This window comes from Melanaphis sacchari, unplaced genomic scaffold, assembly GCF_002803265.2.
Source record: "Melanaphis sacchari strain LSU unplaced genomic scaffold, SCAv2.0 Contig84_pilon_pilon, whole genome shotgun sequence".
Classification (NCBI taxonomy): domain Eukaryota; kingdom Metazoa; phylum Arthropoda; class Insecta; order Hemiptera; family Aphididae; genus Melanaphis; species Melanaphis sacchari.
The window spans coordinates 1059782-1085034 of record NW_020271599.1 but is presented as its reverse complement, the minus strand read 5'-3'; the positions used below and the strand labels follow the sequence as shown (position 1 = coordinate 1085034).

The window sequence follows — 25253 nt, the reverse complement described above, 5'->3', positions numbered from 1 at the left end:
CGATAATTTGCTTTTTTTTTCAAAAATTACAGAGGATATATTATAAATTAATTAAATATGATATTGTGTTTTATTTTAAATTCTCAGAAAGTAAATCCGTCAAGATAAATAATATATACTACTTAATTTTATATGCAACACTTAATATACGAATAAAATATTGATTAAAAAGTACATTATACCGGCAAAAAATCTACTAAACTACGATATCATCATTTTTCAAAATATTCTCAAATCGTATACGCTATAAAATGCTTTGAAATTAGTTTTCAAAGACATAAAACATAAAAGTATAACTTATTTAAAATTACTTAAATATTTTAAAAATTTAATTTCATCATGCCAATATATTTTAACTGTTTTATTTTATTAAAATAAGATATATTTAAAAAAAAAATACCATTTCAAAATTAAATAGCGTATACCTAATATTATTGTATTATTGTTATATTGTAGTACTGTAGTTGTGTTCATCACGACATTTTCTGTCTAAATTTTTAAAAAATGTTTGTATGTTTTGATTTTTTTTAAGGAAAAGTAAATATTATTATTATTATTTTAAAATTAAGAATTTTATGTAAATAAGTTTTCCAGTGAATTAAACTGTAAACTAAATTTTGACGGAGACGATTATATTGTTACAAATGAAATGTAATTAACTTTTTAATACCAAGTGATTTAATTTTATGCCTAAATTGATCCTATATCATAAAATAAAAAATGGTCAGATGCTTATGTATAGTATTTTCAAAGAATAATTATATTGTATCATAGGTACTAATAGTGGAGACGCTCATAATTAATTCCGTTCGCCGTCGAAGATTTTCTTCCGGTCAGTCGGAAATGTGTCCGCAGACGTCCGATTATGAGACAGCAGATTGGCAAACGTCCGTTCCGACTCAGGTCACATCTGAAGCCGGTCAGAAATGACTATTATCACCAAACACACACACGCACACAGATCTCGCGATTATAAAATTCACATTTTGTTTCGAAAGAGATGACGGATGAGGATTATATCTGTCTTTTTGATTATTTTAGTTCTACGACCAAAAACATTCAACTGACAATGAATTTTAGGGGTCTATATCAATAAATATAATGTGATAAAAATCAAAATTGATTACGTAGATCATATAAAAAGGATGAAAATGAACACCAAGCAAAAGTTTACATCATTACTCATCAGTGTATACATATTCAGGTTGATTAATCAAGTATTTTACTTCTTCAATAATTCTATTTTTCAAAGTCTAATTTAAAATAATTTAATTTTTAAATCTATCTAAAGACCACATTTTTTAATAATTGAGATAATTTTGTATTATTTATAGAGTGCATTGTGAACAAACTTGTATATTTCAAATTAAAATCCTCCTTTAATAAAATTATTTAGCTGAGAATTTCAATTTAAATGTTTGTGCACCTTATTCAAAATTCAAACAAATAGTTTTAGCTAAACTTTATTTAACAAAGATAATAGGCTTTAGAATATATTGGGGTTGTGGTAATTTGAAAATTTTAGTAATTTAAATTAACTTACTAATATTTATAATTTTTAAAAACGGTTTAAATATGATACATACTATATCTATTTTAAATTTGTATAAAACCATTTTTAAGGACTATTTGTTTTCATAGAAACATTTTAATATATCAAAATTTTTTAAAAAGTTATCCACTTAATAATTTACAGTAAAAAAAGAGGTTTTAATTTGAAAAATAAAAGGTTAGTTTACTCCTAAGTCTAAGTAAAACAAATTTCATGAGTTTTAAAATATTATGGTATTTTAGTATATTTAAAAATGCCCATAATCTGAATTTATTAAAATGCATTATTTAATAAAATATAGGAGATGGTATACTTAGTGAATAACTGTGAATGTAAAAAATATAAGGGAAAACAAATTCTAATCAGCAATTATGCTGCGTGCACGTATGTATGCGTGTGCATTTGTGTATATATGTGTGATTGTCGTTTGCGACGTTTTCCTTATAAGCACAACCTTACCGCCTCCACCGCCGCCACAGCCACCACCGCCCAAGAATTCTTCTCGTGACTTACTCTGATTGGAATTCCGATGTCTCGGTCGGAATTTCGGTTTCTGGTAGTAATCCTGGTCAGGATGGTCCATTGGCAGCATATCTACGACCAGATGCTGAGGTGTCTTGCTTCGGCTGTTCATTCGCAACGTACCCGACGGCGTTTCCGTCGCCAAATTTGGCGCAGCCGAGTGACCCCGGATGTTCCGGCGGATCTCTTGACTTTGCTTTGGATGAACTACAAAAACAAACACCAAAAATAATATTCGTTTATCATGCATATTATATAACACACAGTCAACGACCACAACCTGCACGACTACACCGTAGTAAAATAAGACGATCATGAATCTAGTGAATCTATATTACTATTAATATATCAGTGACAAGACGCAACTTGTTCGGAATAACCAATAGTATACCAATGATAATTATTTTCACTGGTAACTTAATAATACATAACTATTATTTTTTTATATTAGAACTTAATATTATTATGGGTCGAAATTGGCAACAACAAAAAAACTTTGGCGTATCAAAATATGTAATCAAAAATTATTTTTGTCGTGAAAAAAATTTTTTTTTGTCAATCAGGCAATACATTTTACTACAAATTAAAAATATTCATCAACTATTAAAAAAAAAAAAAAAACCAATTCAAAATTAACGAATATCCATCAAAAACATTTTTAGTCACTTTTCTGACTATTTAAACACAATTTTTATATTATATAATATAGTTATGATATAATAAGATACAGTATATTATAAGTATGATATTTAGCACGACACATATACCACGTTAGCTGATTTTAATCTGTTTTTTTTTTTTGGTTTTCCGACAAATTACATTATCATTCCGTTCGACTGCCACTTATCGCATCGGACACTAAACACAGTATAGCTGTGTACCTATATAATAAGCGATTCGTATTGCAGCTTTGGTGTATTTTTTTTTTCGCCACCTTATTTCGTATAATTTTAGAGATCGTGTTTTAATGCATACGATTTTGGACTTCGATACTACAACGTGTATTTTCACGTTAATGAAATTCTGTGATTTTTTTTTTTTTATTTATTTAATACACTTTCAACAATTTATTTTGTATTCTATTCAACGAAATGGACATCAATTCTATTCAGTCTAAAAATGTAAAACTTTTTAGGTTCATTACTAAGAGTAGTGAATACTTGGAACAACTTTAGTTATAAAAATGTTAAGTTATTTTGTTCGCTGAACCGATAAGACCTGCAATCTTAGCATTACTATTCCTTTTAACGATATTCTCCCGGGTTGAAAACTGTTATTCACCGAAGTCACATGAAATTACGATATTGTCTACAGCATAATGATTATGAAAGAAAGCTCTGGAACTCCATAAATGAAGATTGGATAGATGACATTTCGGGAAGCTTAACACAGCGTCAACAAAACGTGACTATTATTACGACACTTAAATGATATAATAGTTCCATTTATAATCTTATTAGTAATCCGATTTCGTGCTATGTTCCAGTTAGTTTTTGTTCAATATCATTCAGCTCAATTTTAAACACATCAGTTATCCTTTTTGTACTTTATTGTATCGCTATTTTTGTGATCTTAATAGTCCTATCGATACGACCACGGTACCTTTACGTATGTGTTACAACTTGAACTATCGTGAAATGTGCACGTAATATTGTGTTTAATGAAGCACTTCAATGACATTGTTTATATGTACACAATTTCTGTCTTATTGATAATTTTTTTTTTTTTGTCTAAGTTTTGAGCCCAGTTAATACAGCGTTGCTAATTAAATAATATAAGTTAAATTAATTATTATTGGCGGTTTTAAAATAAATATATTGATAAAAAAAAAGTTTTATTTACTCAATGGTTAAATTATGAATATTAAAAATAATAAATATATAAGACAGATATATACGTATATATATATATAAACATCTTACGTATTATTCTTGATTACTAGTAAATTTAATAATAATTATTATTATAAAAAAAAATAAAACACACATTACCTGAGTGAAAAAAGAATTTTGTAAAAATTCAACAATACATCCTGTTATAAAATCTAATAAACGTTAATGTAATAATAATTAATCATAATAGTTGTCAATAATTTTCTGTAAAAAATTTATTCAAATATGTCTTTGAAAAAAAAAACTATCCTATTCTAAATGATTCTTAGATAAAATACATAACCGTTAGAATTTACACCATCTATAGGTAAAATAAATAATTATAATTTTATTCAAAATACCTATTACAAATACCATACCACTATAGTTTTATTAACAACCAAATATAAAAATATTTATAAAAAAGTCTGCTGTCATAAGGGTATTTTAATTAAGACTTGTTTTACTAACTTAGGTAAAGCATATGTATAAATTTAAGTCAACAAAGTAATCCATAAGAAAACGTGTAACGAAAAATAATAATGAGATTTTTGATTAGAAATACTGTTTTATTATTAAATAATAATATATAATTATTACAAATTTCAATTTAGTTCACTTTTGTGGGAAATCGTGTGAAATAAAACTACTCTAATTTTAATTATTTATCCCGTTCTAGCACTTTATTTATTTCGTATTAATGTATTTTAATTTTAGTTACCTAACTTTCAAATTAAATTAAAATGACTGAAATTCTCTCAGATTAAAGGATAAGAATTATCGATTAAATTTATTGCATTTTAATCTTACTTTTTATAAAGCGTCATATTAAATTATTAATATACACTCAACAGAATTTACAATATTCTATATCATGCATTATACCTATTTATACCATTTATAAAGTATAAATATAAAAAAATAAATAAAAAATAAAGACACTAAACATAAATGTTGTTCTACATTTTGTTACATATTATGATGATAGCAAAAGTAAAATAAGTATAAGTGTTTTTGATTTATATTTCATATATTATTTATTTTTTAATCGTTTATAAGTTCTTATTTTATTACGTAGCAATAATTTAATCTTACCGATTATTTACGTCTAATTTTAATTAACATTATATCCAAACAAATCATCTTTATAAAATAATATTTACATCATTATTATTTATTTTATTTAGGGGCATATAATTTCATTGTTTAACAACGATAAATTAAACAACTAAAATTAGAATTGTTGTCGCGAGTTATTTATGTCTTAAATAAAAGGTTGGCAAAATAGTATACATTTGTATAAGCTATGCATTGAGTTTGGACTTATCAGCGATTTGGTTGTGAAAAAATCCAAGTTCCCAAAAACTTTGGTATTACTTCGTAATAAATATCATAAATAAACAAATTTGCATAGCAAATTTACATATTTTTTACATTCTATTGACATTTCTGATGGAGTTTATTTTAATAAGTATATTTTATTTTTAATACAAATGATATCCGCACCACATAAAAAATAAACAAAGGATACTAAAATTAATTAAGAAACAAATAGTTTGTGTTTTTGAATTATTGATTAATCAATTATAATGAATTTCAAATCGAACCACTAAACATTTAAAACGTTTAACTGTAACTAATTTCAATGGCCAATTTGGTTTCAATTCACTACCTGATCATCTTGGATATTAGATTTTATAGCCTTCACAAAAATATAGGTAATAAACATAATATTGCTACACACCACGTTTAGTAACCAAACTAAATTAAATAGCGTAATATTAGGAAATATCAATAAAAAAATACGTTATAATGGACTACAAAATTATTTGATGTATGTGCACAGATAGGTTATATTCATTTTATCAAAAAACATCACTAACAAAGAACAACTACAACTAGCTGTAACCTTAAAGATTATAATATGGCTATATCAATTAAATAAGATGTTTATGTGCAGGAATATTAAATGCGTATTAATCTTCTATTAAATCATATTTTAAATATCTTGAAAATGTAATTATTATAAATTATTAGAGAAATAAGGAAGCTACAATTTATTTATAAGATTTTTTCTTTCTTTCAGCAAACAATTTTATGTATCAATATGTCAACAGCCAACATAAATTGTTTATACAAGTATACACTTACGTATTTATATATAAAATATAGTTCAGATAGAAACGCACTAACAGTAAAATATCATAAAGCGACCTACTCAGATAAATGTCGCATCTGGATTTTATTTTTTGCAAAAAAAAAAAAAAAGATTGAAATTGTTTTAGGTGAAAACGATACAGAAAAACATAAAATACCACAATCGTGGTTGAAAAGCAACATTTGAGTGAATACAAAACCAATTAAAAAATAAGACTTTAATATTATTGACATTGTATATTATTGTTAAAATTTAATGCTTACCTAAATCTATTATTGTTATTTAAGCCTGTGATTGAGTGACCCAGTACGATACAATTTATTTATTTTTATAATAAAAAAAAGTATCGCCCATTTGCGCCAAAAAAAAAAAAATTCGTTTTGTGTACAGCCTATTTGCGCTAAAATAAAAAAGGCATGTTTTTTCTGATAGCCCATTTGTACCAAATTTACACGGTATAATTATTATAATAAAGTAATATTTTTTTTCTCGAAGAATAATCAATAAAATTTTATTTAAATTATATAATAATGAATTTTTTTTAAATAATAATTAAAAATAACTTTTTTTTTTTAACAATGATAAATAGTAAGTAAATATTATTTACTTACTATATATTTAACATTTTTAGAAGATATACATATATGCTGAGATATACCTATGGTCATTTTCTATAACTATTTTTTTCCCTCTTGTGGTTGTTATGAACTCCATTTTTATAATTTATAATTCAAATATTATTTACTATAACGTAATTATATTTATCCAAACAAGAATATTATGTAGACATATAGTTTAACGAAACGAATGTCGGATAAAATCACACTGCAATTGTTCTTTTGACAAAATAAATAACGATAACGGAACATCTACATTGTATAACATAATAAAACTGATATAAAACTTGTTTTCAATAATCCTACGCAATAATATATGGAACTTTGAAATCTATAGACTTATAGAAATAACTTTACTATACGTTACAGCCACGATGTCTTTTAAGTGTACGAATTAATCAAATTTTTTAATGTAAAATTTTTATGCAAGTAAATTTGGCGCTAATGGGCTGTCAGAAAAAACATACTTTTTTTATTTTAGCGCAAATACCCCTTTTCTCCACCAAAAAAAAAAGTGGTCAAATGAATATTGTTCCGTTGTGCCGTAATTTGAATTCAATGATGTATCATTGTTCACGAAAAACGATTCTGAGTTAGGTCAGCTAACTGTTTGTTACTTTATATTATAATATTTCATGATACATTTTTTGATATTACTATTACAGTAATTTATTTTATTGTTAGTATTACAGTAGGTTGATTCAGTTCTAATTATTTATTTATTTATTTATTTTTTTTTTTTTTTTTATAAAAGTTGAAGAACTTATAAAAAATCTTGTAATAAATTTTCAAATCTTAATATGAATAGTTTAAATTTAATTCTTTAATTTTTTAGTTATCTCATTGTCAATTTTTACAAAACCTTTATATTTTAAATATTTTTTTTTTATTTAATACAATAATAAATTATAAATTCAATGTATTTTATTAACTTATTTTTAAACGTACATCAAAAGTTATATTTTACTTTAATTTTTTTCCGTATTACTCATCTGATATTAATTGTAAATTTTAGTATTGGCTATTCGAAATATTGATCTTACCATACAATTACATAAATATTATAATTAACTTTAAAATTAATATAAATTGCAAATTATGAATCTAACTATAAATTTTATAATATTGATAATTGTTGAAAAATGACAGATAATTTTTGAAAACTTACTTCTTCGAGATTCTTCCCTGTCCAGCGCATATTTGTTAAATAAAATCGATGGCACTTGCTGAAGTTCTGGCCCATCTAGTTGATCACCATCAGAATAACTAGGATCTAACAAAATAAAAAAAATAATTTAAAATACTATTCAATGATTAAAATAAACCCTATTAATATTCATTGTCCTCCATAAAATAGTCACACTGGTACAGTTGGGTACTTAACTTTATGTCATCGAAATATATTATTAATCCAACACACAATTATATTGATGGTTTTTCTAAGTAAAATGAATTACACACACATAACATATACATATATCAAGTATTTTAAAATGTAACTGAAATACTCTATTATGATAAATCATTTCCGTAGAAGAAAAATGTCTTACGCTCAAGAAAATACTTATAAAAATAATCTTTATCCAGACTAATCATTTCTCTAGGAAATAATATAATAAAAACAAAAACAAACTGAAGTATATGATTATTTAAAAAATTGTAACAAGATATATTGAATTATACTTGGTAATCTATAATTAATATTATAAATATGAATTTGCTTGATACTTATTATAAAAATTTTAAATACAAAAAAATTTAATTTCATGTGAATAATATGAAGTTTAAATGTCTCTTTATACTCGTATACCACACTGGCATTATAACAATATCTTTATCTATAAAATATATTTTCAACTTCGTTTTATGGAAGAGTAATAACTATATTATTATTAGACAGAAGATATTCCTTGCAACGTATATCATTATATTTTACACAATATATATGCAAGCTATAAGCAATAATTTGTATTTAAATAAATAACTCATAAATATTTACTAAGGAATTATTATAAATACATATTTGGATCCAACTAGCAGTATATTATACGGATTACGCGAGTAACGAAATTAAAATGTTTAACCATATTCTTGATTCTAGCTAATAGTGCTTAGATTTAATTCTAAATCTATAGTATGTTTTAATGGTTTTATACAGTTTAAAATTCATGATACGTAAAAAAAAAAAAACGTTTATTATACTTAATGATATTTACGTGTAACTAATTTTAACTCCACATAGGGGTACTTATTAGTTCAGATTTTGGTAATATTTATACTAATAAAAAGTTTATGTGAAATTAAAAACTGTATCTATTAAGTTTGTAATCAATCAAAATTATTCCGAAAAAATGTGGATGTTAAATGTCAATGCTGTTCAGGTATTTTACAAACTTTTTGAAAAATGAAGAACTTTTATCGCCAATTAAAATTTACTTCTAAGATATCTAGTTACCTTTTGCCGACCAAATCATAGAAATCGGAAACGCTTACCGCAATTTTATTTTTGTACTTTGAACTGTTACGATTTATCTCTTAAAATCAACCACAAACATAAAAATCAGTTGAGGGTTGAGGCCCCATACATTTAATAGTGCACTTGGAGCTAATCATGTTTCCATACGGAAATAAATAACATTTAAAAAAAGAACAGTTATTACAAGAGGTATAATATGAATGTATATGTATAAAAAATAATACATATTGCATTAATAATGTAATATTACAATAATTAATTTACTTATTTGTAGGTTAAAATGAAGCAGTTATCTGTTAGGTTAAAGCAATCCGAAAAGAAAAAAAATATAATACCCACGATAAACAACTACTAACAATAATTATTAATTAAACAGTATGATAATTAAAACTCTTTAAAGTAGGTATTTAAGATCAATTTCACATAATCTAAAATTGTGAGCTAATAGATATTTTGTCTTAGAATCATTAAGTTGCTATAACTATTTTGGTACATTGGAGTAAAACTGTAGGTTTAATGTTAGTTTTTAAAGATAATTTACAATCCTATATGAAAACTGAATTTATTACGGTACTAATGATTTGTTTAATAACCGTGAACGTATCCTTTGTAAAATATAAGAAAACATCAAAACAATTTTTAGATTGATCTAAATTTTTTAATTCTCAGCTCTTATCAATTATTAATTATTTTAGTTCTAAAAATAATTTTATTAATATAAATTAAATATACTTAAACATCTACATAATATATTTTTATTTTTAACATGTATTTTCAAATAATATTTATAAATATGTAATAAAGTACATATTTTTTTCATTTGAATAGTTCATTTTTTTCAATTAAATTTTAATGCTCATGATTATAACAACATTAAAGACAAATTTTCAAGCAGTATTAATTCAAAGAATAATGTTTTTGATATTTAAATAACTACAAGAATGAGGAACATGAATCTCTTAAGTATGAATATAGTACAGTTCTCTTTTTAAAACTTACCTATAATTCGTTCGATGAATTAAAGATTGTAATAAAATATATACTCTGTGTGTCTTTATTCTTTAACATATTACATAACAACTAAGCTTAAATAATTCATTATTTATTTTGTTTTACTCCAATATACAAATACTAATAATATTATGCGAGTACCTTGCACTCGATATCGTCCGTGGTAATAATATTGGTTAGCATTGTTTCGGTGACCACTGTTTTGACTGGTCGATCTTGGTTTAATAGCTGGGGAGTGTCTTCGTAACGGTACGGTATCAGAATACCTGGATTGCTGCGAATATCGGTTAGGGGCTTTAACAGGCATCCCGCCTCCAAACATGGCATATTCTCTTTCCATTTTATCATAATACCTACAAAAAATGTATACATGTTTTGAAAACGAGATAAAAATAAAATCAAACTAACACAATTTTATAGATATTTCACCTGCATTCAGTGTCCGAATAAGAAGATCTAGTATAACAATCTGACATTCCAAGAGCACTGTCTGCAGATCTCTGTGATATTCGACCCGTTCTCTTTAATGACGTAGTTCTTGAACTAAAAAATAGATCAGATTAAAAAAAAATATATATCATATTGTTGTTAGGTTGTAACATTTATGAAATCGTTTTAAAGCGCAAATTCAATAATTTAGAAATAGTAATCAAGTATTTTTAATGGGATTTTAAAGAAGTTTTTTCACGTAAATATCATTATGTTGAGTTATTTATTTTTTTTTTTTTATTTAATACAAATTGAGTACAGGTATTTTATATACACATGAGACGTGATAATTTAATATATTAATAAAATAATATGTAATACTTATCAATAATAATTATTGTACATGGAACTTTAAATATACTTAAATTATTATTAAAATTTTTGATTAATTTCAATTAAGGAAAATAGGTACATCTATAACTTAAAAATCAGTTAAATTTGATAAAATAAAAAAATTTTAATATCTTAAAATTAATGTAAATAAAATGTTTAGTCATATATTATACTCATATGTGATATAAATTAATTACACAATAATTTCTCTGTGATGAAAATAATTAAATAGTTTAATTATATTGAAATAAAATGATTTATGTTGACGCAGAATGCAGATTAATATCGTAATCCTCTTACACTTCTACCATGGACTTCACAAAAGTACAACATAATTAATAAACAATAAGCATATCATATCAAATTCAAGATACAACTAGAAGTAGTCAAAACCCCATATAACTTGACTCATAGTGGGCCTTTAGGGGATTAACAAGTGAACGTGCTTTGACTGTGTTAAAATATGTAAACCCAAAACCAGATACGTAAAATCTTACCCGTGTGATCTTGTAGTGGACCTTTGACTGCGGGACCTCCTTAGGGACTGTACTCGTCTCTGCCGCCTGGTGCATGTATAGCAACATACTTTCCAGTAAAGGAACCTGAAGGAATGCGCCATTATGTCGCCGATATTGGACAGACATAAGAGCATCAACGGTATACCAACAATCGCGTATATTATAGTGACTATTTTTCCGTTAAGGGTTTTTGGAGCTATATGACCGTAACCTGAAACAAAAGATTTGGATCACCTATATAAGCCGTCCTAATAATTTCAACTACCTATAATTTATATAATTATAAGTTATAAGTTCACATGACATGTGTTAACTGAATATTTTTATGCATTTTTCTGAAAACACGTATTTAAATGTATTCAAAACAATTCTACTTTAAAATATATTCAACGTATAGTTCTATTTATTAAGAAAAATATAAACAACTATAAAATAAACAATATTAAAAAAAAAAATGCACTTCACACACTCATGCGTTAACTTTCGATATTTTAACTAGGAAATCGTATAGCCCTTATCAAACACTAGTGATATAGAAGTTTCTAGTTTTATTATTATCGAATATCGTAAGACACCAAATCCCTTTACTAAATGCCTGGTAAATATCTATCAAATACGTTTATCTGAAGTTCCTTATATGTAAGATTAAAGTGGTTTTATAAAATCATCAAGGCTAAGTACGGTTTTACTAATTAAAGTTTAACAATAGTTAAAATGGCTTTCTCATAATGTAAAGAACAAAGCCCGCTTGATTAAACAAAGTTCTTTTTATGCCACGATACTATAAAACAAGTTAAATGTAAAAAGCCGAAAATAATATACTATAAGCAAACTTAGTTAATCAGACACAATAAGTAACAATCTAAAGCTTTAAGTTATTTCAATTAATCAGCAAATAGTGTTTGGTAAAGCAATATATTTTGTAATCCATCATGTTTTTTTATTATTATATAAGTAAAACCAAAGTGATAATCAGAAAATTTGTACATTTTTTTTGCGTATATAAAATTTGTGCCTCGACTATGTCCAATTGATTTAATGTTGGTGCCATTTACTTGCAATTAATTTGTAAAAATGTCGTCGGAAAATTAATTTCAATTCATTTTTAACGAATATATTATAGACAAACATAACTTGAAAATAGATACCAAGATCACGAAAAATCCCGACTTCATCTATTCAGTTACAAATCAATGTCTGCTCAGATAAGTAGTTTTGAAATGGTGTATTATGTATCTAATACCTATAATTTTTTTAAATCAATTATGCTTTGTTTAATAAAATAAATGATTTTTTGGTGATATTCAGTATTTTTTTTTCTTATTATTATTATTGTTTTACTCACAGAGAATTTAATAATTACATCACAACTTACACTAATATAATATGTTTATAACTTTTAACTTATGACACTTAAGTTTAATTACTCAATCACAGAGTGCCAATCAAATTAAGTTTTCAAAAAATATAGAAATACATAATTGTATTTAAATAGCGTTTTTACTCGTAGAATATCTATTACACGAAATATTATCCGTTAAAATAAAACATCACTCTGAATATTATAAATTAATTAATAATGGTTTGTTTACAATAAAATAACAGGGATTTATGACACAGTAGTGTTTAATTGAGTACACCTGTAACATGTATGATTTTTCTTAAACATTTTTTAAAACAGTTTACCTAAAAGTACACTATCTATGAATTATGAAAATTACTTTTTAACTTTGACAAAACTTTATAAAAAAAAAAACCAGTATTGTATTTTGAATATTTCAATATCCTATAGACTAATTAAATATTATTAATTATATAAAATTAAAAGAAACAAATATCTTTAAAACTTTCGTGTCAACTAATGACAATTTATATAATTATTTATTATTCTGTTTACTAAATTTATATAATATGATTATTGATAATAATTTAACACTAATTATTGCTCATAATGTAATTCTTTAACATTTTATTAAAAAATGAACTGAAATGTAAAATACTGGATGTCTTTAAAGATGTCGAAAAAAATAAATGTTAAATAATTTGTATTTTATTAAAATTAGGAATAAAAATAATATTTCTATAAAAAATAATAATAATAAATAATTTTTGTTCAAATAAATTACATAGTAAAACGCAATATAAATATACAAGACGTTAGATAATTAGTTTAATGCCACGGATTGTTATTACGGTACTTTGTATACATATAATAATATTATTTGACTAATTTATCAACAAATTATTGTGTTAATTACTATTCAAATTATTAAATTATAATTAAAACGAACCTTTTATTTTTCTTATTTATTGAGATTAAATTTAATAAATAGTGTATCATACATTAGTATGCAAAATAATATGATAGTTATTCAATAAATTATCATATTATAATATTGTGTCATAAGGTCTTTAGAATATAGTATAGACTCTATAAATAATAAGAGTAACCTAGTGATCTACGTTGTATACATATTTTCAGGATTATTGCTAAAATATAATGTAACTAGTGATAAAGTACTTATGTATCATAAATATTTTTTGTACAAGGCTCGAGTTATAATATATTGAAGAATTACCAGAGTAAAATGAGTATTGAGTAATGACACAAATTCGTAAGTTTCTACTATTGTTTGGAATTTTCATTATACTATTCTACAGTATTATATTCCTTTCACGTGAAAAATTTCAAAGTTATAGGATAAATATAATATAGGATAGTCATATAACATTTGAAATTAAGAATAAAAGCAATAGACTGACTTATTTCATTTAACAAAAAAAAAAAAATGTCGTGCCATCGCTTTACTCGCTCTCCCGACAATTGTCAGACCTATGCGGACAAATCGATTTTTATTCACTTTCTGAAGTGAAAACGAAGACTCATGCAATTATAATTTTAAATTTTATATTAATTAGCCATGGCCTAAAAAAAAAATAGACAAAAAAAAAATTGATCGAATAAAAAAATACATCCTCACGTGTCACAACGCGACCGTGATATATCGAAAGATTTGTAACGCTCTACATGCACGTCATTTGCGTCGTCCGCCCAAAGATTCAATCAAATATAGAAAGATCTCATACTGGAAGAATAAACGGTTTATTGGTGTCGAAAAATTAATAACTAACAATGTAACTCACATATAATATATATCCTGTCAACCTAAATATTCACTCAAACTTCACGCTTATCTAGTGGACAATGATTCGTAAGTTTTTTAATTTAAATATAATATTAAATTGTGTAGTCTACCTACATATTATTATATGCATCAATTGTCGAGCGCATTGAACCTCAAAAATTATTTATTTTTATCGTTTTTAGTATTTTCCAACCTCGTGGAAATAACCAAATAATATTACTACCTAAATAAATTTTACTGACAAAATCATTCTATAAACCATAATACATATAATTTATTAGACGATTCACCAAGCATGAACCTTTTCACTTTTTAATAATACTTTTTGGAATTTTTAATTGAATTTATATAGCTTTGTACTGAATTAGCATTATAATTTCAAAGTTAAGATTTTTACTCAATTTGAGAAGTATACTGCGTGAAAATTCAATAGTAAAAAGTCTTTTTTATAACTATTTTTTAATGTAAAAGTTTAAATAAATTATTTTTTAATATTTTGATGCACCTATAAATTGAAACGAAGATATATTTTTTTCAATAATTTCTTAGTTATTAAACTTGAAGCATTAATACGATAGTTCATGATTATAGGTTTATGAGATTTTGAGACTATGATGATTATATTAACATTTTAAAATAATTGGTACAATTTATCTATGTCTAAAAAAAATACAATACTAAACATTACATACATTTATATTATTAAAGACTATGATTTAAGGATTATTATCGTTAGTTGATAAAGCTTAATGACTACCTACTTATTATAATATATATATAAAATCCAAAATTCAAAATTTGAATCAACGAATTATTCTAGGCTAAAAAGGTAGTAAGTATAAGAGTTTAGTTAGTGAATCATTGTCATTTATGATAATATGTATTTAAATTACCTATATAGTGTCCGATTGTATATTATGAAAACGTGTGTTGATTTTCGACATGATGAAAATGTAAGGAAGTCGTGTATAGCTGATTTACATATTATACAAACAATGATGACCTCGTTTCAATCTGGTTTGGTCATGCATAGGCTTATTAGTTGCTAAGACGATTATTATTATTTTATTTTTTACAACTGGTAGACGAATACGTGGGCGTGTCACCGTCAGATTCCACGTATCATTGCAACGATGACATAATCGTAATCGTCCGTAGTTATTCAATTCGGTTGTACGTCAAACAATATCTTTAAATAGATACCGGATTTTTACACGCATCCTAAATCCCAAACCATTATTTTTCACTTGCGATTCACCGCAAAAACAAAAAAATACCAAAAGATGTATGTGAACCGGCCGCGTCACTGACCCAGTCATCCAGGTCACGAGCGCGTTGTACAATAATCGACGACATTCGATTCATCTTCTCGACCGTAGTGGCCGGAAGCTGCTTTGAAAATAAAACAAAAATCCTTGTACAGGCATAATATCTCGATACGTAATCAGATCCATCGTTGAACAGCACTATATATCCGTGTAGAATAATATACCCTCCAGTTAACTTTATCCTCTGCTCACTTGAATCAAAATTCGAGCGATTAATTTTTGAGTTATTACACTAAATGTTCTAAGGATAATAGTATTTAATAATAATGGTTGTATATGAATTATAAAATAGATTTGTATTTAATCTAGTACTTATTATACTCTATTATAATACTTATTACACAAGTCAAAGAGTTTTAATAAATAATAATCACTATAATTTCTAAATTATCATAGTCCTTTATCTTTTAAATCTAAATCATTATTATTATTAGTATTTAAACTTAATAACTCAGAAAATACTTGTTTGAATTTCCATTAATGTAAATTAAACTAATTAATGTTTTAATAAAATGCATCATCTCTGTATTAATTTATATTAGAAAATAATTGGTATCGTTAGAAAAAAAAAAAAAATTGATTAAAACAAAACATTCTTTAAATAACAAAACAAATCTAAATACTTTAAAATATGATCCTTTAGTCACTAACTTAAGTTATTGTGGTTTATTATTTGGAATTCTTTAAAACCATCCAAAATCAAAATTAGAATACAGGTTGTACCTGAAGACCTCCATAAAAAAAAAAAAAAACGTAAGACACTTTAACTACATGGCTTTCTGAGATAACTGAATATTAGTACCTTTATAATTATATTTTTACAAATATTATAAGTTACAATTTTTAAATCAACAACAGATTCTTATAAAAAAAATAAATATTTTATTCCAAAATAAAATCATTTATCAAGACACTTATGCACGACTGTACGATTCTCGCCATACATTTTGTACAACGGTGAAATAATAACTTATTATAATACGAATGTAAAAGAAAATTTAAACAATTAAAACAAATGTCTAAAATACTATATTTAGTTTTTGTTAATCATAATACCTACTAATTTTAAACCCTAACATATGTATAAACACGAATATTAAATTTTAAAGTTTTATGAGAATATTTATTTTTTTAATGTTTTAATACCTTAATAAAAAAAAATAACATTTTGCAATTTAATGTATTTATATAAATACCAGTTCATTTTTGACAGATGAAAATATTCTAAAACAAAAAATACAAGTATATTTATTACCCGGAGCTATATAATAAAATAAAAAAAAAAAAAATTATAATTTATTTCAAAAACAATAGCTCTTGCGCTCCATAAAGAAACTAAATTTAAATCTTAATAAACTGTTTTGGAGATTGCAGTTTCTTAAAAGAAATTCAATCCAAATACTTATTAAAACTAAGGAATTGAATAACGACGTAAATAAAAGTCCATAAAAACAAATCTGTCTTTGAAAATGCACTGCAGTGAATAATTTATTTTATTATCTCGAAGAAAGTTTGAAACGTCATCAATATTTGTCGTTGATAATTTTGTTTTAACATTTTAATTAAATTCCAACAAAAATTCAATAGTAAATGATGGATATAAAAATGGATAACCAGTAATTTGTCACAGCCAATTTAAAAATTACTCACCAATTCAAAATTAAAATACATCTAAAAAACAATTAATTAACAAATAAAAGAAATAATAATTTTTTTTTTTTATTTATTTATATATACACATCAAAAGCAAAGATATTTATTAATTATAACGTTATATTTGATAAACAAACGATTCAAATTTGTAAATGTAATTTTAACAGAAAATAATAAACGTAAATAATTAAATAACACAGGTCTAACCATAATGATTAAAAAATATACGAGTATGTTATATCACCAAACAAAACATAACGCAAAACGTTATGTATAGTATATCATAATAGTAATTTTCAATTATTTAATAGTTGTGAATTATAAAATATACTAAAAATTTTAATTTTGAATAACGATAAACGCAAAAGTTGAATAACTTTTAAATTTTGAATAACGATAAATTCAAAATTTGTATAACGTTTTAATAGTATGTAACGTATAACAAAATATTTTTTTTAAATACAAGCCCCTAGGTGTAATAGTTATATCATATAAATGGTACAGATACGGTAGAATAATGATTATTTAAATTAAATAGTATAGTTCCAATAAATGTAAAAAAATTTTAAACCAAGTGATGGTTTTTGAATTTGAAATTATAAAATGTTCAAACAATATTATTGTACGTCCTACTTAATTTTAATTCTGAATGAAATTTTCTTATGTGACCACTTTGAAGTATTATATCATATAGTTTGATCACAGATTTTCTTTTGCCGGTTATTATTAATGCATATTACTAAAAGACTGTTAAAAATTCGTAGAGTTTTAAAAAAACTGTGTGAAGAAAATGTATACTAGCAAATAAAGTCATCTAACCATTTTTGGATAAACCGATAATTCGGATAGAACGAAATAACCTGTTATTACTTATTAATATGTTAAAACTGTTTTATAGTTTTTATATTTATATCATCCAAAATCAAGGATTTTTAATCAGTTAAAATTACTAAATAACGATTTTACACGAACATTTATTAGTACTATATAATAATCGATTAAAAAAATCATAAAATTTAATAAATAATTACTAGATACGTAGTATACATTATAAAGGTAGTACTATAATTCGCGGTTTAGTTTCCGGATAAACAAGGATGTTTGTTTCTGTGGTTTACACTCTAAAATATAAAGAATCGCGTAAGAAGATGATTTATTATAGACGAGAAAGCACCTCATTTACGTCCTACTACATCGAAATAATCAACACGACAACACTACAAAAATAATATAAAACCGATAACACCGTTATAGTAATGTCGTTACGAAGAAACTGTTAACGGATTTTTTTTTTTTATATATACTCGAGAAATCAGTACTCACTACAGTTTCAAATATCGGCTAGTTATGCGTTAAACATGGCGTCATGGCGATACAATTAAAACTTGGTGTAAAGAATAAAGATAATATGACCCGTTCGCGTCAAATCCCCTCGATACTTACCGTTCATCAACCACGGTTAATGTGTGCGAATAATATTATGATACAGAAGGCCTGCTCTAATCAACGTGATATCGAAAATCGAAATCAAATATTATTTTCAGTGATGAGCGACGTCAATTCGTAAACAAACTTTGTCGTTCACACTTCACGGATTGATAGCAATAATAAACAATTCGATAAAAGTATAACACGTGACGATAATCCAACACCTCGCCGTTCCGAACAACGCTTCCGTAGTTCCGTGATAATATTTAATCTAAACAGCTAGATGACTCTTCTGGAATCTTTTGTACTTTTGTACTTTGTAGCAGTTATTTGGATTTTGGATAAATATTTGGATGTATAATGTATATGTAGATACTTCGGAGTCTCCAGTGCTGACGACTGCGAAGAACGAAAAATCAAAGGGCCGTGCGTAAAAGTCGATTTCACCCACTGTGGGTGGTACGTTTGAATTTCGTGGGCTTTTCGGTTTACGGTCTTAGAAAAAATATTTTAATTGTTATTGTTATGGTATCAACCATTGTTGAAATCGAATTCGATTACTTTACGTTTGGAACAAAAAAAAAAAAACAAAACAAAACTAAACTTGTGACCCATTGCGGATTTTTGACAAACGCCGTATTTATTATTGACGTACGCATAGCAGCGGTGTAAACAACGCACTGTTATTCGATATCGGATTTTAAGAAACATGACATATTAATTTATAGTATTGATATTCTTTCGCAAAACCCACATGGTAATAATATTATTGTTATTTCTGTCTATCACGTTGGCTCCGCAGTCCCGAAATTATTGCAGTGTTGACCAAAATAAACGATATCGTAACGTATTTATGACGTGCGTAACAGGCAACAGCCGTACAGGTACAACAATAATCGCAATAACGTGTGCGGCGCTCCTCGCGCGTTCGCGTGTGTGTTACATCTTACATCATGACGAAACATAGGGCATCGGCTCATTTCACTCTATGATTTTCGCACAGACTTGAGACTTCAGTCCACTCGCGCCGGCGGGCGGAAGACGATGTTCCACGTTCTTGTGTCGTAATAATAATTATGATAATTATTATTATTATTATTATTATTATTATTATTATTATCGTCGTCGTCGTCATCATTATTATTATATGTTATTATCATACGCGTGATAACGCGCGCTGTACACTTTTACGTATCCCATTACACACCGCTCGGCACTCGCCTGTTTCAGCCGTTACGATGGGCGGACGGCGCAAAAATATCGTTTTGACCGAAAACGGTTCGACCAGAGATCCCGGATTTTGGGTCCACGAAATCCGCTCCGACACGGCACGGCTAACTAGCGCACCGTTCGCCAATGCGTACGAGTATCTCCTCCGGTGGGTTAGATAACGCGGATCGCGTACGACGCCGTTATTAACGTATAATATACGAATCGTACCTATGATGCGTGTACGGCGGCGGTGTTGTCGTGTGCGGAGACGGACGACTCCCTCCGCCGGCCGGCCGTTGCGAAATAATAAAATGCAACAAAACCGTTCGGTTTCAAACAACTCTGGGCGGTCACGCGGCGGTGCCGACCGCGGAACTCGGCGATCGCCGTATTGAAACCGCCGACACGATTATCGTTGTATTTTTGCTGTGAAATGATGAAAACAATAAAAAATTATATCTAATTGGTTGACCATAGGTCGTAGAAAAAAACACGACGACGTAATACATCGTGTGTACAGGGACCGCGGCGTGCCGGTGCGTATCTAGAATGATCTGAACAGGGGCGAGCTAGATTTTTTTTTTTTTTTTGTACTCTAGAGGACGACAAACATATTTTTATAAAATGTTAAGTATTAGGTAATAATATTGTATGTTTATTGAAATCCCAATGAAATTAACAAAAATAAAAATTCGAATCCACTGCATCCCACCGTACTGTGTGTTATAATATGTCTTACGTGTATGATGCCTAACACACTCGACGCAGTAAGTTTAGTACTTAAAAAGGTAAATTTTCATTTCACGAAAAAGGTAGAACGTTTTTGGAAATATTTAAGTAATTAATAAAAACTGTTTGAAATAGACGTTTTTGATCAACAAGTTGTATTTTACAAATGTTTTTATCATTTCAATTATTTATGTTTTTACTTTTATGATTTAGAAAAGTTCAAATATAGTTCTCAACTAAACACTAAATGATCGACTAGTACTAAAATTAAAATTACGTTGAAAAATAAATGCTCACTGAGAAGTTCCAACAAAGTAAACGTGGTACTAATCAACCACATTTACTCATAATATGCATAACAACATGGTGTTTAAATCCATAAAGGTTAACTTTAATCAAAAAGAAACGGCTAAGTTATTTTATTTTTATTTTTTTTTAACTTATATAGTTAACGGATTTACTTATTAATTAAATAACTTAACTATCAGATAAAATATCCATTATAATAACGTAGCTCATCACAATTAATTTAAAAAATAGTGGTTAAGAAAATTGTTTAATGTTATTGTATCTACCATACATCTATATTATAAAATTATGAAATATTTATTTAAAACCATAGTATAAAAACATAATGATAAAATGAAAGTATATTTAAAATTTTTAATTTTAATCACGAGTATTTTATTAATTATTACAAACCTATGTGCAAATATTTTTTTAACTTAATGTATATTAATTTCTAAATTAATTTTGATAAGTTACATTATTACGTTGGATATTTTATCAGATATATAAATATACATATCATTGTTAAGTTAAAAACATATTTGTACATAAGTTTTTAATAAGATACTTGTAATTAAAATAATAAAAAATTAATTAGGTAATATAATTGCATTTAATCACTATGAACTTAACAATGATATATTTAAATAAATTTAAACAAATAAATATTTCATAATTTTATAATGTAGATGTATGGTGGATACACAAACATTAAATAATTTCCTTAACCACTATATGAGTAATGTGTGTTATACAATAATAAAAAGAAATAGTAAGATACATTTATAACAAAATAGATAAGTTGATATTTTTCTCTGTATTTAATTTAAAACATTTAAAATTTAATAAATTGATATTTTTGAAAACTTCTAAAGTTTAAAAGTAATATTTCAATCAAACTTATTCATAATCTACTAAATCAAACACCTAACAATCAACGAATACAATTATTATACTTAAAAATTAAAATTTAACTATCTAATTAACTTCTTTCTTAAACGAATTTTAAACCCTTATCGTTCAGCTTCTGTCAACTGTCATTGATAAATTAATTTTTAAAAATGCCAACTAACCAAAATGTCATTTATTCTTTATCATTATTATTATTCAACGTAATTGGATTATTTGAAACAATAAAAAACTTCAATATTTATTATACGATAAAAAATTAACATCATGTTAATTAAAAAAATCTATTCATCACAACAAAACAAATATACATAAATTAAAAACCAAATAGACATTTTAAGTATACATTTGCCTCTTTTAATTGTTTAATTATTTATTTATTCTCTAATGTACTTATCACGTGCTGCTTGCATACAGGTATTGTAAATATTTTAACAATAAAAATAAAAAATAAGAGTACTATTTGTTAATATTTAACTTATATTTACTTAATAATTTTAACATTTACTGAACTAATTTTAGTTAATTTTTCATTGTTTTGGGGAATATTCTATGTAGGAATATCATTATTATTATTATTATTATTATTATATTGATAAGCGGAGATGCCCGTGTTACCTGCATAATATTATACGTAACAACTAACAAGACGTATACAGTGCAAAAAAAAAATTATGAAATTTTAGATGTTAAAAATCCATCACTATAAAATTTCTACAGATTGATATTGCAATATATTGTTTCACTGAATACAATTTTTACACTGTACAACGATGAAAGTAAAAGTGCTAATCTAAAAATCTTCTCGTAACGTGATTTAACATACTTACGTAGTAAGTGTTTATTCGATTTCGAAACATGAATATTAAAAAATGTGATATTATCAAACAACTCCTGGTTTTAGAATCGTAATAATATAATAACAACACAGTGCAACACACACGTGAATGTCGATTTGTTCCATGCAGTAGGGTTAATGTATTCATTACACACATTTCGAACCGTGAACGCGATTGTTTCAGCGGATTATTGGCGCGTATATAGTATACGAGTATAAAATACAAAAAACACGTTTCGCAGAAAACGTCTGAAAATTTGTTTTCCGTATATGTATACATGCCCTGTGGTATAATATTATATTACTAATAATACTGTCTAGTGACGAATCGTATGAAAATGATGTGGTCGATTGCAACGATTTGTGCTGTTGACAGTGAAGGATTAAACGCTATTTTAGTCCGTGGGTATAATTCATTTGAACGCTGCGATGTGTGCGTGTTTATCAAATCAGTAAAAAGCATCAAACGCGTGGATCAATTGACGTTTGAAACATTAAAAGACACTGCACCGTGGAACAGAATCAACATTATCAGCAGTGACTAAAGTCTGTCATCATTATACGCGAATTTGACAACGGTTAGCCGTATCCAAGTTTGATTGTATACATAGCATACAGTTATACAACACACGGCTGTTGTACACGTGATGACTGTTATCCCGGCCTATTGCAATAGTAAGCATACATGATGCATGACTGCAACAGATTCCCATTGCAGCTGCAGCTGGGGCGTTCGAACGGGCAGAGAGACGCACACCGGAATTAATTGTACATAAACAACGAATAAAACGATGTGTACCAATGACATTGTTATAATTACGTGTACTATTCTCGTAAATTAAATTCATGAGGAGGCTTAGATATATTGATCACAGATAGCATACTCAGTTCTTAAACTATCACCCTCGTCATTTCCAAACGAAAAAAAAATATAACGAATTCTGACTTCATATAAGCGTAGTATCTACAAAAACAAAATACATCAATATATAATATATGTACTCTCCAATACGGTTACACAGAGATGTAGTCAAATACTCAAATGCATTAATTATTACTATTGTTAGTTAAACTTATTAGTTATCTTTATTTATGCACTATGAAACGAAATAGTATGAGCAATCAATTTTGTCGAATCAATACTTGTTGGTTATTAAAAAATTTAACATCTATAACAAATATTAAAAGTTCTTAAAATTAAATTAAAATTTATGAAAAACGGACATAATTAATTTTTTTTTTTTAGTGAAAAGGGGAAAATTATTTTATCTTATTCAATAACTATGGATTTTACGAGTAACATGCCAATATAACAAATATGTTGCATGCAGTTCATATCCGTACTAAATTTTACATCGATAATAAAATATTAATTCAAAATAAAAAAACGTGTTTTATATATAACCGTACAAAAAAAAAAAAAATTGCTCTCTTCTAACAAATAATAATTCTTATAAATGAAAAGCAGTAGACAGCATTGAAGAAAAATCATCAAATTTTTTCTGAGATATTAATTAATGCACCAAACAATAAATACCATCTTTAAGACAGCACAAATATGAGAACGCCGCGCCGTATCCATTTGATCCAAACTTTATACCGTTAAGTGTAAAGCAAAACAAACAAATTTTGTGATTATTTATTAATTGATTCCATAGAGGATAATGGTACCTTCCTTTCCTTCTTGGTATTAGTGCTAATTCTGATGGAAGTCTTACTATACAAACGCTTTTGAAAGTTTCCACTCAAAGTTCAACTTAATATTGCTATATTTTATATAATTTATTTTTTATTTATTTTTTTTTATCGATAAATACATAATATGTGTCCAGTACAAAACTATTTTTATATCTTTATAATATTCAAATATGATGATTCAGTGTATTGGGAGTATGGGAAAGGGACTTTTGAAATAGTTCAACGTTTAATCCATTATTATAAAATTAACTAAAAAATAGGCAGTCTTCAACACCTCTAACTATTGATTATAAGTCAATTATTATTTTGCCAATTATTAGTTGTAGTATTTATAAATCGTATGCTTTTGGTCACAATGATTACTAGTCATATGCATAATTGGTTGTGATACTAACAAGTTGTATATTTTATGTTCATAAGTAACATACCCTTTTGTCATGATAATTTGTTTAAAAATGGTATATAATAATTATACAA

At 26.1% G+C, this 25253-nt stretch overlaps 1 protein-coding gene across 2 annotated transcripts in view; it reads right to left on the bottom strand.

The window, feature by feature from the left end:
- LOC112602154 overlaps positions 1-25253 on the bottom strand; it is a 59480-nt gene that overhangs the window by 3522 nt on the left and 30705 nt on the right. The window contains exons 3-7 of one of the 2 annotated variants that reach the window (XM_025350103.1): positions 11527-11758; positions 10637-10750; positions 10349-10560; positions 7889-7993; positions 2012-2281 (exon numbers count right to left, since the gene is read on the bottom strand). In XM_025350103.1, the coding sequence (XP_025205888.1) occupies positions 2012-2281; positions 7889-7993; positions 10349-10560; positions 10637-10750; positions 11527-11758 (933 nt within the window). The remainder of the gene's footprint in view (positions 1-2011; positions 2282-7888; positions 7994-10348; positions 10561-10636; positions 10751-11526; positions 11759-25253) is intronic. The other variant, XM_025350104.1, reaches the window with a different exon arrangement.